The sequence below is a fragment of the Sphaerodactylus townsendi genome, linkage group LG03, assembly GCF_021028975.2.
Source record: "Sphaerodactylus townsendi isolate TG3544 linkage group LG03, MPM_Stown_v2.3, whole genome shotgun sequence".
Lineage (NCBI taxonomy): Eukaryota > Metazoa > Chordata > Lepidosauria > Squamata > Sphaerodactylidae > Sphaerodactylus > Sphaerodactylus townsendi.
The window spans coordinates 147,295,546-147,309,827 of record NC_059427.1 but is presented as its reverse complement, the minus strand read 5'-3'; the positions used below and the strand labels follow the sequence as shown (position 1 = coordinate 147,309,827).

Here is a 14,282-nt window from a genome sequence, read left to right as displayed (position 1 = left end):
CATTTGCGGTCCTGAGAAGACTGCCAGCAGTGCCCCAGAGCAATTAATACCCCAAGAATTTGAAAGGTTATGAGGTTTCCCGTTAAAGTCGTCTCCCCTTCCCCATTAAATCGATATATGTATCAATCGAATCCTATTTCTGGATAACACAGTTGACTGAAGTAGAAAACCATTGGGGAGCAGCAGACGGGACCAGCTTTCCTTTGGTGCCTTTTCTTTAAAGAATCTGCCTCAACACTTAGCAACCAAATCCCTGTTTTTTAAATTTCCTAAAGGCTGTTTCCGCACAGTGGCAGAAACACACCTCCACCGGCGTAAATTATGCCGGTGGAGGCTCGGGAATGCTTGCACGGTAGCGTGTGAGCAGCCCCAAAGATCTGCCGAACTGAGAGGCGGCTCCGTGTTCGGAGGGCAGCGTGGGCATGTTTCTCCAGGGGTCGGAGGGCAGCGTGGGCATGTTTCTCCAGCCCTCCAGAGAAGCACTGGACGGGAAGGTCAGTGGAGGCGATGGGAAAAGAGGCACCTTCCCGCTGATGCTGTTCGCACCGCACCAGTGGGAAGACGCCACTGTTCAAAAACCTCGCTCAATGAGCGAGGTTTGAAAGCGGCGCCTTTACACTGTTCGCAGCCAGCCAGGACGGCACTGCTCTGAGCAAACAGCACCCGAGGGACCAGTGTTTTCACTGTCCCAAGGGCGCTGTTATTCGCCCGTGCAGAAACAGCCTTAGACACACACACAAACGCCATGATATCGTATCTTCATCAAATCATGTAGAGCACAGTATCTCTTTCCTGCTTTTGTCATGACAGCCAAACTATTTTTTAAGAAGGGGAATACTATTCCACATATTAGGCATTTATTATGGCAATCTTCCAAAAGCTGGGCTACTACAGGGATCCATGATGACTGAACTGGTGATCTGGAAGTCAATCTTCTGCCCCAGAAATCAAATTAGACACCACATCTTCCTCTGCTGCTATTCTCAGTCATCTTTGGTTATTCAAATGAGCCAAGGAACACATAGGCTCCTGCAAGCTTCTCTGACGGCAAAAGGAAGGACCAGCCCACATCTTTTGATCAGGATCAGCCCACATCTTTTGATCACTAGAAAGGCAGTGCCAGGAGCGTACCGCGCACGGGAACCTGTGGTGTCACATGTACTCGGGCGCTCGCCATCTAATCACATGAGGGGGCTCCAGGTGCCAGCCAGGTCCTTGCATCCGGCCTCTCCTGTGGCATGGCACCCAGCAGCTCCCTCTGCATCCGGGCCGTGCTCACCAGCTTCAGGCGGTAGACCTGGGCACCATTGCCAACCTGGTGCTCCTCTGTGACATTGGAAGACAGCTCAATCTCTTTCTCCCCCTCCCCCCCGTATCTAGGGAAAATGGAACCCGGAGGAGGGAGGGGCACTCAGATTTTGCCCCTGGCTCCATTTTTCCTAGATACGCCTCTGGGCAGTGCTGGAGATTGTGGTAGCCATGTGGACCAAAGCTACATGGAACAGGGGAAGTAGCGCAAAGAGGGCTTGAGTGAGATCAAGCAAGAAAGGTGAGCGTGAGTATGTGTACAGCATACTCAAACACAGAAGATGTTGGCATGAGTATACAAGGGGAAAACAATATTAGTGTTGTCAAAATCCATAGGAGAAACACAACAGTTGTGTATGAGAGAGAAATTATACATCCGCTCCCCATCCTTTCTCCATAGAACAGGGGTAGGGAACCTGCTGCTCGAAAGCCGCATGCGGCTCTTCTGCCCTTGCACTGCGGCTCCACGAGCCGAGCCGCCAGCCCCATCCTTGCCCGCCCTGCAGGCAGCAGGGCAAGCGCACCAATTGCCCGTGGCCGGCTGGGCCGCGTTGCGAGTTTCCCCTCTCACCCGCCCTGTTCGAGCGGGGCAGGTGCTTTCCCGGTGGCTGGTGAGGCCGAGCCACCGGCTACATCCTTGCCCGCCCTGCAGGCAGCAGGGCAAGCGCACCAATTGCCCGCAGCCGGCTGGGCCGCGCCGCGGGCTTCCCCTCTCGCCCGCCCCGTTCGAGCGGGGCGGGTGCTTTCCCGGCGGCCGGCAAGGCCAAGCCGCTGGCTTCATCCTTGCCCGCCCTGCAGGCAGCAGGGTGGGTGCACCAATTGCCCAGCTTCCCCTCTCGCCTGCCCCGTTGGAGCGGCGATGCGGAGCCGCTGGCCCCATCCTTGCCCGCCCTGCAGGTAGCAGGGCGGACGCATCCATGCGCTTCTCAGAATGAGCGGGTAAAAAAACCCAATATATACAGTGTTATCTTTATTTTAAATGTCAAAAATAATTTGCGGCTCCAAGTGTTTTCTTTTCCCGTGGAAAACGGGTCCAAATGGCTCTTTGAGTGTTAAAGGTTCCCTACCCCTGCCATAGAAGATATGGGAACCTCCCCCTTAATTCTTTTCAGACTACTAAACAAAACATACAACATCCTGTTCCAGCAGTCCCTGATGTGTCAAAGGAAAATGGGGCAAGAAAGCCTTATGAACATTATTTACCAAGTATGTGAGCATCTCCCCTTTGTACGCATGAGAGGCTACAAATGAGTTACCAGAATAAACATAGGGACAAATCTTTGCTACTGCGAAATAGGTGCTACATCATAATTCAGCATATCTGGCTTTGAGCTCACCAAGCAGAGCCCAGCAAGATCACATAGCATGAGTTTTGGCAGGGCTGATCTTGGGGGAGATGCAGCTCCCTTTGCCAACAGCAACAGAGAAGGATACAAAGAAGAGCATGACTTGGTGGTGGTTGACAGCACCGATGAGCCCCACGATGGCGATGAGAAGCAGGAAGAAGCCCACAGCAAGGACCCCTCCAATGATGTGGATGCTGGAGACAATGCCGAAGCCTTTCCCCCAGGCAGCCACGCCAATCAGCAGGAGCCCGACTAGCTGGAAGGCAAGGAGGATTGGGGGTAGAAAATGGAAGAGTCAGAGGCATAGGTGGTAAACAGGGTCTGCAGTTCCAGTATTTCCCTCCTATGTGACCCACTGCATTAACAAGCATCTCCAACCACCATAAGTTGAGGAGCGACTTGTCTGGTTCACTGGAGCGACAGGAGTCCAAGAATACGGTTCAGTCCATAAACTGGCACAACAGGCTTAACCTTTCTCAAGGCAACATCGATGGAACTCTGTGTAAGATTGCAGCTGCCTTGCTCCACAGATTGGCAGATGAGGTTTACCTTCATTTAAGTCTGGATATTATTTGACGGCATCTTGTGCATCAAGCAAACCTACAAGGTTTCCCCTGCTCCGCCAGGAAGTATAAAAAAAAGGGGCATCAGTTAAAGGGAACCCCCCCCCCCTTTGCATGTAATGCACATCTAACAAAAGGAAAGCAAATGCTATATTTGATTAGGGCAGTGGTTCTCAACCTGGGGGTCCGGGACCCCTTTGGGGGTCGAATGACCCTTTCATAGGGGTCACCTAAGACTCTCTGCATCAGTGTTCTCCATCTGTAAAATGGATAAATGTTAGGGTTGGGGGTCACCACAGCATGAGGAATTGTATTAAAGGGTCGCAGCATTAGGAAGGTTGAGAACCACTGGATTAGGGAGATATTCCAGGGCCTGCGTAACTTTTATAAACTTTGGAAGACTTTCTTGTGATTTAGAACCCTTCCTACTCTCCCCTATCTGTTCTCAGTAACATCAGAATTCATAACCTGCTAGCTGGGGGTGTTTTAATTATCTGAAAAAATGACCCATTCACGCCTTTGCTCAAGCAGGCCTCTGCCTAGGTTTCAGCGGGCTTCTCTTGCTCTAACCCCAAGGCATATTCCTTACACAAGACAAAATGTACATTAGCATTTCCTGTTTCCAGTCTGAGATCCAAGTTCCTATTTAGAATACAAACAGCCCTGCAGTTTAAGACACGAACGCTGTAATTTTAGAAGATCAGAAAAGGACATCAAGTCTCTCAACTCCAGCTGTGGCATTTCCACCTCCTGGCTGGGAGTGTCTCCTTACAAACTGCAAAGGTTAACAAGGTTCAGAAGCACAAACAAGTCATTGCAGAACACAATTTTTTTTTTAAGGTGACAAAAAGCAGACTCCCGTGTGTTTGCCCGTTGGCGACTGCCCTGATGTACTTTCAGCCTGCAATGGAACTTGTACGTCCAGGGTTATTTTTAAGCAACCATCGCTTGTGGTTCGGTAAGTATTTCACACAGATCAATTCAGGCAAAAAAATATATATATCTAAAAATGCATATAACATTTATTTATTTGTAAAAGTTATTTTGATTCTGCCTTTCCTCTAAGTCGCAAGGAGGGGATACAAAATATTGGGTCGGGACCAGCGGTTCTCAACCTGTGGGTCGCGACCCCTTTGGGGGTCGACCGACCCTTTCACAGGGGTCGCCTAAGACTCTGTGTCAGTGTTCTCCATCTGTAAAATGGATAAATGTTAGGGTTGGGGGTCACCACAACATGAGGAACTGTATTAAAGCAGTGATGGCGAACCTATGGCACGGGTGCCAGAGGTGGCACTCAGAGCCCTCTCTGTGGGCACGCCCAGAGTGCCCTCCCCATCTAGGCTGACCTGGGCCGCTGGGCTCGATTATTAGCATTAAACCTAAGACCTAGTTTTGTTAAACCCCACTGATTTTCATGCAAAGAACTAAAGCACGATCCTTTACCTGGGAGTAAGCTCAGTTGCTGGCAATGGGGCTTGCTTCTGAGTAAATCCTCCTAGGGTCGTGACTCACCCATTGGAAGAGTTGCACGGTTGCTTCAAAGCAAAGCCATCAACTACCACCAAACTTACTCCTGAGTAACGCACGCCTCGGAGCCAACTGTTATTTCTAAACGAAAACCTCAGTATTCAGGTTAAATTGCCGCGTTGGCACTTTGTGATAAATCAGTGGGTTTTGGGTTGCAATTTGGGCACTCGGTCTTGAAAAGGTTCGCCATCACTGTATTAAAGGGTTGCGACATTAGGAAGGTTGAGAACCACTTGCCTCGACACTAACACATCATTTATACAGCAAACAGTTTCAATTTGAGCTACTCAAACCGACACTTGTAATGAATTTTTGACACCAGATGATGGCTTGGATCTCACAGAAGATCTCTGGTAACGGAAGAGATTTTCATCGGTGAAAAAGGACCTCCTTCCCTGTTCCTGCTGCAGCCCAAAATATGCTCCCAGAAATGTTGCCCCTGGGGGGCAAGGGATCCCAGGCACAGAAGGAGGGGGGCAAGAGGTCTGCCTTGGAGTGGGGGAGGAATAACCAAAAATCACCCCACACAGACACACACATACACTCCCAGGAAAAATGTAGTCCAAGAAACGCTTGCCATTTTAAAACCACCCTATGGAAAAGTTTTATCTGCACGCCCTTCTCAACCCTAGGTATCCCTAGACCAGGGGTCTGCAACCTGCGGCTCTCCAGATGTTCATGAACTACAATTCCCATCAGCCCCTGCCAGCATGGCCAAGGGGCTGATAGGAATTGTAGTTCATGAACATCTGGAGAGCCGCAGGTTGCAGACCCCTGCCCTAGACCATATGCTTCTAAGTTGTACGGAGTTCTTAAAACTTAGACAGGAGATTACCCCCCACCCCCCACCCCGCCATAAGTAATGATTTGACCTCTCTAACTGCTGAGGCTATTAGGCTACTGAGAAGCAAAGGGGGATGGGTTACACACAAAGTTGTTAGATTTTTGGTTGCCATTAAGTGATCTTCAGTGTATACTCTAAAATATCCTAATTTGGGCATGCTTGCATTGGCCACCTACCTGCATCTCCTGTTACATTTTTAACAGTATTAAAACTATTCAAAGTTGCCTTGAGCCTATGGGGTAACAAAAGTTAAATCAAGGTAGACAAGCCATAGCAAGCAACATCTCATCGGCCTGAAGTGAAGATACCAGAAGACATTCCACACCCACACATATCATCCATTGCAAGGAAAAACAGTCGCTTTCTGGTTCAGCCTTCCATGTCTCCAGCCCTTCCAAGAACACTAGTTTGTTTGAAGTAGACACAAACTTTTAACAAATAGTCCACCTTTGGAATTCTGCTTTACAGGCGCCAGGGATCTCTAGGATGATAACAGCTAGCTAAAGCAAGTTCTTTCTAGATGCCTACTTATCTGAAAACCTTAGAGGATAACAAGGTTGCAAAAACTAAGGAGAAATGTTGGCATGCCAAAACAACATGGATAACAGCTATTTGTCTGTTCAAGACTTTGGAGTTTAGCAGCAGCCCTGTTGGCGATTGATGTTTCGTTGGATGTAATGAAAAATACAGAAAAGTGGTTTTTCAGCCAAACAGGATGTGATGGTGTCTGTGTCCACCATGGGGATGCCAGCATGGTGTAGTGGTTAAGAGCAGGTGTACTTTAAACTGGAGAACCGGGTTTGATTACCCGCTCTGCCACTTGAGCTGTGGTTGCTTATCTGGGGAACCAGATTAGCTTGTGCACTCCAATACATGCCAGCTGGGTGACCTTGGAGTCACAGTTCTTCAGAGCTCTCTCAGCCCCGCCTACCTCACAGGGTGTTTGTTGTGGGGCGGGGAGAAGGGAAAGGAGATTGTAAGCTCCTTTGAGTCTTCTGCAGGAGAAAAGGGGGGGGATATAAATCCAAACTCTTCAAATTCTTCTAAAATGGCTAGTTTAGAAATGGTGGGAGTTTTCACCAAACCGCCGGCCCAATCGAGCCCAAGTCCTCTCCCCGTTTTTAAAAGATTATTTTGGCTTCAAAGAGGTGGCAGCATCCCCAAGGTGGACAGAAGGATGCTGTGATGTCTAGTTTGGTCCTTAGACAGCGATATTTCTAGCGGTTGTTCTATCACTTAATCAAATAGCCACTGAAAGTGCCCCCCCCTTCCCTCCCTATCTTATGTACAGGGTCCACTACCACCCGTAGGACCCACCCTTTTTTCTCTCCCCTCTTGGGAGGGTCTAAGAGGGATCTAGCAGGCTTTGTTATATTGCAATATTGTATTATGTATGAATTGCTGCTTTTAACTTTTGTATTTAGTGGTTAAATGATATTTGATTTTATGTTTTTTGTACTGAATTTTATGTTGTTCACCGCCCAGAGCCCTTTGGGGGTTGGGCGGTATATAAGCCTAAAAAATAAATAAAATAAATAAATAAAATAAATACACAATCAAACTACAATCATTCAGAGGCAGAAAAAGATTCCACAGTTCAACCTAGAACTATTCACACTGGCAACATAATTGCATTTTAAATGGTTTCTAAAATATCCCCCAACAGTCATAACAAGAGGTTCTCTCAATGTCAAGTGAGTTATTTACATTATTTGCATGTCACTCTTTCTCACAAGCTGTTCCTGACATTTCATCCCATCATAAAGCGACTGAGAAACTGAAGAAGTGAAAGGGTAGTGCTATGCAAATTCAAACGGGCTTGGATCACAATCGCTGGGGTCACCATGATTAGGAAATCGATTCAGCCTATATAAAGACAAGAAGAGCCATGCTTGACTATTTACTCCAACTTCCATACAGTGAGGAACTGACTGCCTTGAAGGGCCAACAAACAAAACTCAGCAGCTGCAGCTATCCCCTAGGGGAAAAAGGAGATGCCATCTTGCTTTCCTTTCCACTAGCAATATGGCACAAGCACCTCCATCCAGAGGCATACCAGGGGAAAATGGTGCCCGGAGACATCCATTCTCCGGGCACCCCCTGCTACGCCTGGGGCGGAGCCCACCCCCGAGCCCCGTCCCCTCCCAGCTGCCCCTTCTGCCCTCCGCTCTGAGGAGGACAGAAGCAACTGGAAGGCTCCGTGCTGGGGCCTTTGCTTTTATAAGCTCGGAGGCAGCAGCCAGGAGGGGGGCAAGGCTTGGGGGGATCCTCTGGCTTCCTTGGCCCTGCCCATGTCGATGACGACATGGGTGGGGCCACGAACGCCAGAAGACGACAAGTCAGCAGGACTTCCTGCTGCCTTGTCGTCTTACTGGTCACGTGGGGGGCTGATTTTGCGCCCCCCACATGACCAGATCATTGGCGCCCGGGGACAGAGGTCACCCCCTGTCCATAGGCAAATACGCCACTGCCTCCATCTATACCAGTGATGGCGAACCTTTTCGAGACTGAGTGCCCAAATTGCAACCCCAAACCCACTTGTTTATCGCAAAGTGCCAACATGGCAATTTAACCTGAATACTGAGGTTTTAGTTTAGAAAAAAACAGTTGGCTTCGAGGCATGTGTTACTCAGGAGTAAGCTTAGTGGTAGTCGGTGGCTCTGCTTTGAAGCAACCGTGCAACTCTTCCAACGGGTGAATCATGACCCTAGGAGAGTTTACTCAGAAGCAAACCCCATTGCCAGCAACTGAGCTTACTCCCAGGTAAAGGATCACGCTTTAGTTCTTCGTGTGAAAATCAGTGGGGTTTAACAGCGCTTAACAGGATTACCTACACTGCTTCCCCAAAACTAGGTCTTAGGTTTAATGCTAATAATCGAGCCCAGTGGCCCAGGCCAGCCTAGATGGGGGGGGGGGGCTCTGTTTGCACGTGCCCACAGAGAGGGCTCTGAGTGCCACCTCTGGCACCCGTGCCACAGGTTCGCCACCACTGATCTATACTCTGTCAGATAAAGATGTCAGTATGGTCAGTTGTGGCGCAACAGTTAAGGAAATTGTATGCTTCTGCTTTGGAACACAGTCTTGAACAAATATGAGAATTGTCATTCAATACTACCTGCTGCCTTTGTCAAAACTATTATTTTATGCCTTACTGAACATGGTACTTTGATACAAGACCATTTATAGTTCATTGAACAACTATCATCAAACCTTTATGGGGGGGAGCAAGACTAGGTAGGCACTAGGACCCAGGCAGAGCATTCTGCGACCAAGAAGGTCCGGCATGGTGAGTTCTGTGGCAGAGGAATATACAATCTACTAACATCTTTTCGTGAGACAGAGTATAACTCCTAAACTTCCCTTTCAAGTTGTGTTCACGAATGTCAGTCAAGCAGATTCTACCCTACAAGTGTATAGCAAATGATGCAGAGTAACTAGATCAGGGGTAGGGAACCTGCGGCTCGAGCGCCGCATGCGGCTCTTCTGCCCTTGCACTGCGGCTCCACGAGCCGAGCCGCTGGTCCCATCCTTGCCCGCCCTGCAGGCAGCAGGGAGGGCGCACCAACTGCCCGTGGCCGGCTGGGCCGTGCCGCGGGCTTCCCCTCTCGCCTGCCCCGTTGGAGTGGGGCACGTGCTTTCCCAGCGGCCGGTGAGGCCGAGCCACTGGCCGCATCCTTTCCCGCCCTGCAGGCAGCAGGCCGGACGCATCCATGCGCTTCTCAGAATGAGTGGAGTAAAAGGTAAAACCCCCAATATATACAGTGTTATCTTTATTTTAAATGTCAAAAATTATTTGCGGCTCCAAGTGTTTTCTTTTCCCGTGGAAAACGGGTCCAAATGGCTCTTTGAGTGTTAAAGGTTCCCTACCCCTGAACTAGATATACCAGAGCTGATACAACCATTTCATGTCAGAACAAAGCGTTTTCCTGGATTCCTCTCTTGTTTCTGCAGCCCCTTTCAGCCCCTGTAAAGTGCATTCCCAGGGCTTCAGGACACACACAGAGGAGCAGCCACATGAGCTGTGGAGACTAGTATGAAGGGCAAGGGGATGAAATCACACACACCTCCTTCCTCTTCCGCAGCTCCGCTAAAGAAAGGGATCCATTTCATCCGCTTGCGCCGCTTCCCTCCAGTCAACTGACCAGCTCAGCTGTTCCTCAGCTAGAGTCCCACAATTCTGGGAACGACCTTTCTAAGCGTCAGAAGGGGCTGCAGGAAACTAGATGAACATGGGAAAACCCCGTGCACCTTCGATGCTAGATTTGTGCCACCAGACCTTGAACTGCCTGGCCAAGATCTTCTGCCAACGACCAAAGGAGCTACTTCTCATTATTCAAGGCTATCCATAAGAAGTGCTGTTAGCTGCAAGTTTGTCTGAGGAATATGAAATTAAGATTATCCAATGCAGAATCTGGCCTACTCTGTATTCTTCCTGGTCATTCATCTGCCTCGGGGCTTTTGTCTTCCCTCAGCACTTGAACATTGTAGAGCCAAGCAGCCCTTAACTCATCCTAAGCTCCATCTTCAAAATCAGTATGGATGCCTAGCGAATGCCAGCCTGTTCTTTATGAACCTTGTCCAAGACACTCCACCTTACTTCTTTTTTTTGGACAGGAAGCCCTGCTTTCCTCTGCCTTGAAGGAGTCTTAGAGCAGCATACAATCACCTTCCTTTCCCCTCCACACAATAGACACCTCATAGGTAGGGAGGGCTGAGAGAGTTCTCAAGAACTGTGACTAGCCCAAGGTCACCCAGCAGGTTTCATGCGGAAGTGTGGGGAAACAAACCTGGCTCACCAGAGTCCACCACTCTTAACCATTATACCACATGGGCTCTCCATTTGTTGGAGCCTGGCGCTGCCCTTCCCTTAGGCAGGGGTGTCCAACTCTGGTGCTTCAGATGTTCATGGACTACAATTCTTATCAGCCCCTGCTGGCATGGCCAATTGGACATACATGCCTTAGAGGTTCAGATCTCCTGCCTTTCTACCATCAGATAAAGACCCATTTATCTCCTCAAGCTTTTAAGGCACGATTGTTCTGCTCTGCTTTCTTTCACTCTCCACTCAGTAATTTAATTATTACTTATTAAGCCTTCTAACAAAAAGCTTTGCTGCTCGTTTTGCTGGTTTTAAATATTTGCAATTTGTTGTACTTGTAATTTGTAATTGCTAATTTCCTGTTGTTTCAGGATTTTAATCGAACTTGTTTTTCATTATGTTTTCATTGTTTTCATATACTGTTCATCCTCCTGGAAACTAGTTCTCCGGTTGAGGGGGTAGGTCACAAAAACTAATTCACCACCAGCTAAGTTGTATTTCTTGAGACATGTTGCCATCAAGTCACAGTTGACCAGTGGTGACCCTGTCGGATTTCCAAGACAAGAGACTTTTGGAGATGGCTCGTCATTGCCTGCCTTTGCTTGGGCTGAGGGAGTTCTGAGAGAACTGTGACCGACCCAAGGTCACCCAGCAGGCTTCATGTGCAGGAGCGGAGAATCAAACCCGGTTCTGCAGATTAGAATTTGCCACTCTAAACCACTACAACACACTGGCTCTTGAATGCTGACATATAAAAATTTTCTCATGATTTGAGTAAAGCTGTGAAGTACTTCCTTGCTCTTAAAGGCGCTTGACTTGATGCTCATGCGAAAAACCATAGAAAAGTCAAAGTTTGCATGTTTTGGGGTTTACTCAAGATGTAGAAATATTTTGACTTCAGTTTCTGGTAATACCATGACTAAGAAACTGGGTAAATAACTGTCCATTTGGAGGGTATGGTCATGACTCCATAGCAAAAAGAGGATGCAAAAAGTCAGAGATCCTCAAACTTCCAGGCAGCCTAAGGGCAGAGTCTCATGGCAACACAGTGATAAAGACAAAGCAGTTTGTGAGATCCTTAAGAAGCCACAAGCTTTTTTGTGGGGAGGGGGTGGAAACAGACTAAGGCTCATTCCGCACATGCAGAATAATGCACTTTGAAACTGCTTTCAGTGCTCTTTGAAGCTGTGCGGAATGGCAAAATCCACTTGCAAACAGTTGTGAAAGTGGTTTGAAAACGCATTATTTTGCGTGTGCGGAAGGGGCCTAACATAGTTCTGGAATTGACCACTTTGGAAGGGATCCAATGGTTCCCCAAATAAGAATGTGTAGATGAAAACTCTGGCTGGTTCTAGGTAAAAAGAAAAAGATGGCAGGGCTGGCATTAAGCCATACAGCCACCTCCACCTGGATATGTAGCAACGATAAACAAGAGAGATCATAAGAGGATTGATCCCCTGCTGCAACACTTTTCTATGGAGCAGTACTTTTTTAAAACCTACTTCAGACAGCTGACACTGCAAGTTCGCATTCCTGGAGACCTACCGATTAAAAAAGAATACCCTTGAATGCAGCATTGTTTGTTTCCTTGGCCTTCCTTCCACTGAAAAGATCCTCTTCCCAAACTTTCTAGTCTCACCTCTGCTACCCATTGCACCCCCCAAAAAATACAAAGACCCACAGATATGCTCTGCGACCCACCTCTTCCGACAGCACCTGTTTTTTATTTTATGTATTTTATAGCGTCGTGTATAGATGTGCGTGTGGATTCGCCAGAGAGGTAGCCAGCCACGTTATGCATGTAGCTGCAAAGCAAAGCGGTGGTTATCTTAAAAAGCCGAACCAACGTGATTCCTTGTGCATCTGACGAAGCGTGTTTGTGCTGGAATGAATGACGTTAGTCTGAACTTCAGCATACACACAAAACGGGGTGGACGTTATTCCCTGCCTCTTTTACACACCACCTCATTATTACCAGAGATAGATGACTTCAGCCTTATCTCTCAGCCCCCTTTCATGGGGGTGGGGGGAAGGGCAGTTGAAATGATGTTACAGCAAGGTAACGGGTTCAAAATATTTAAGCCAAGAAGCTTAAGCCAACAAAGGAATATTTTATTTATGCCAACAACCGGGCAAACAGCATCAGGGGAACCACACAAGATGACAGCGTGTTCTTACTTTTATAGGTTACATCAGAATAGCAGTAAAAAGAATACACCCCAAAATTCATCATCATCAATTAGTCATACAGAAAGGTGGAGATTTCCCTTCTTCCCAAAAACAATTGAACTTTCTAAGACCCTTATTGGAAGGTGGGTACACCTGATCTTTTGACGCAAGATGAACTAGGACCTGTTCCTTTCCTATCTATTTTGCCTCTTGTTATTCTTCTTCTCAGAAAGAGAGCACCCTTAAACATCTTATCATACATGTTTTACTTCTTCTACTCTCACAAGAGAAGGGCAAAATTCAAAGGTGTCCAATTGATTAGGAACTGTAAGGCCTCAAAACAGTTGAATCTGCACATTTTATATATTCTGTACAAAGGGTATTCTGTTTAAACTATCAAGCTTGTCTAGTAACAGGAAAAGAATAGACTTTCAGGCCTGCATCTTTTCTTTGCTCAGCTTCATTATGGTTGCCAACTCCCCATTACAGAAAGAAAGTAATGGGGGCAAGAAGAAAACCTTTGCATATAACAAAGTATATCCTTTATATGCCTTCTGCTCCTACAATAATGGCCCAAAGACTAGCCCAGAATGACACAGGGCATCCCAAAGTATGTTTCAGGCACCCTTCTATGGCCCATCCCAGCCCCACCCCACGGAAAACATCTGGCCCTTCAGCCTGTGACCTGACCCTTGGCTGCCCCCAGCCCTCCCATTTGCACTCTCCCCGACCCCAGCCCCCTCCCAGCCCGCCCCCCCAGGAAAACATCTGCCCTTCCATACAACGACCCTGACCCTAAAACAGCTGCGCCCCACCCCTCCCCATTGCACTCTCCCAAGCCACCCAGCCCCCTCCCAGCCCGCCCCCCCAGGAAAACATCTGCCCTGGCATGAAGCTGCCCTGACCCTGACCCTAAAACAGCTGCGCCCCACCCCTCCCCATTGCACTCTCCCAAGCCACCCAGCCCCCTCCCAGCCCGCCCCCCCAGGAAAACATCTGCCCTTCCATACAACGACCCTGACCCTAAAACAGCTGCGCCCCAAACATCCCACTGCAAAACACTCTCCCGAGCCCCCCTGCCTGCTTCCACCCCTCCTTCCTCGCAGCCCCCCCATATTTACCCCACCCGGCATTCCTTACTAGGCCAGGGGTGTGGGGTGTGGGGTGGGGAGGAATGGCTTCTCGGCGCACTCACCACATACACGACGTTGAGGGCGCACAGCGCGTTGCGTGAGCAAGCGAAGCCCCCGCACACCATCTTCCCAGACTGACGCGCCCACGCCCCGAAGAAAATTAGGGGGGGGAAGGAAACCCCAAAAAGGGGTCACAGCCTCTGCGCCTGTCCCTTTAAATCTCAGCCCGCCGCCACCGCGCCTGCGCGCTACTGCTCTCGGCCGGCTAGACGCGTCCCCTCCTCCGCGTCGCTTCCGCGCCTACTCTTTCCGCTCACGGCGCATGCGCAGCTTCCCACGTGGGGTTTTCCGTTCTATCCGGTTACCGAAGCAAGAAGGGCAGGCGGGGTAGGAGGCGGAGCAAATGGGAGCTGAATTTGGGAGATATAGAGAGATATAGATACTCAACTTGTAGTCTTGTGACATCTTCAGGACCACAAAGTTTGTTTATTTATTTATTCATTCAAGTGGATTCAATCCAGCATATTCTTTTAAACTGTCAGTTTTACTCTTTTATACGTAGTATTTATATTA

General features: G+C 48.6%; 1 protein-coding gene across 1 annotated transcript; it reads right to left on the bottom strand.

Moving 5' to 3' along the window:
* Nucleotides 1-2,649: 2,649 nt before the first annotated feature.
* LOC125430137 (tetraspanin-31-like) lies at nt 2,650-13,992 on the bottom strand. The gene is made up of 2 exons (XM_048491918.1): nt 13,772-13,992; nt 2,650-2,910 (listed from the first exon to the last, which is right to left on the bottom strand). Exons 1-2 carry the CDS (start codon nt 13,832-13,834, stop codon nt 2,665-2,667), a joined length of 309 nt encoding a protein of 102 aa, XP_048347875.1. The 5' UTR covers nt 13,835-13,992; the 3' UTR covers nt 2,650-2,664.
* Nucleotides 13,993-14,282: the final 290 nt, after the last annotated feature.

Bases quoted from the DNA above. Each gene is read 5' to 3' on its own strand.
- LOC125430137 (XM_048491918.1), bottom strand. From the start codon at position 13,834: ATGGTGTGCGGGGGCTTCGCTTGCTCACGCAACGCGCTGTGCGCCCTC. The intron at 2,911-13,771 runs GTGAGTGCGCCG...CTTGCCTTCCAG, and splicing joins CCCTCAACGTCGTGTATGTG to CTAGTCGGGCTCCTGCTGAT.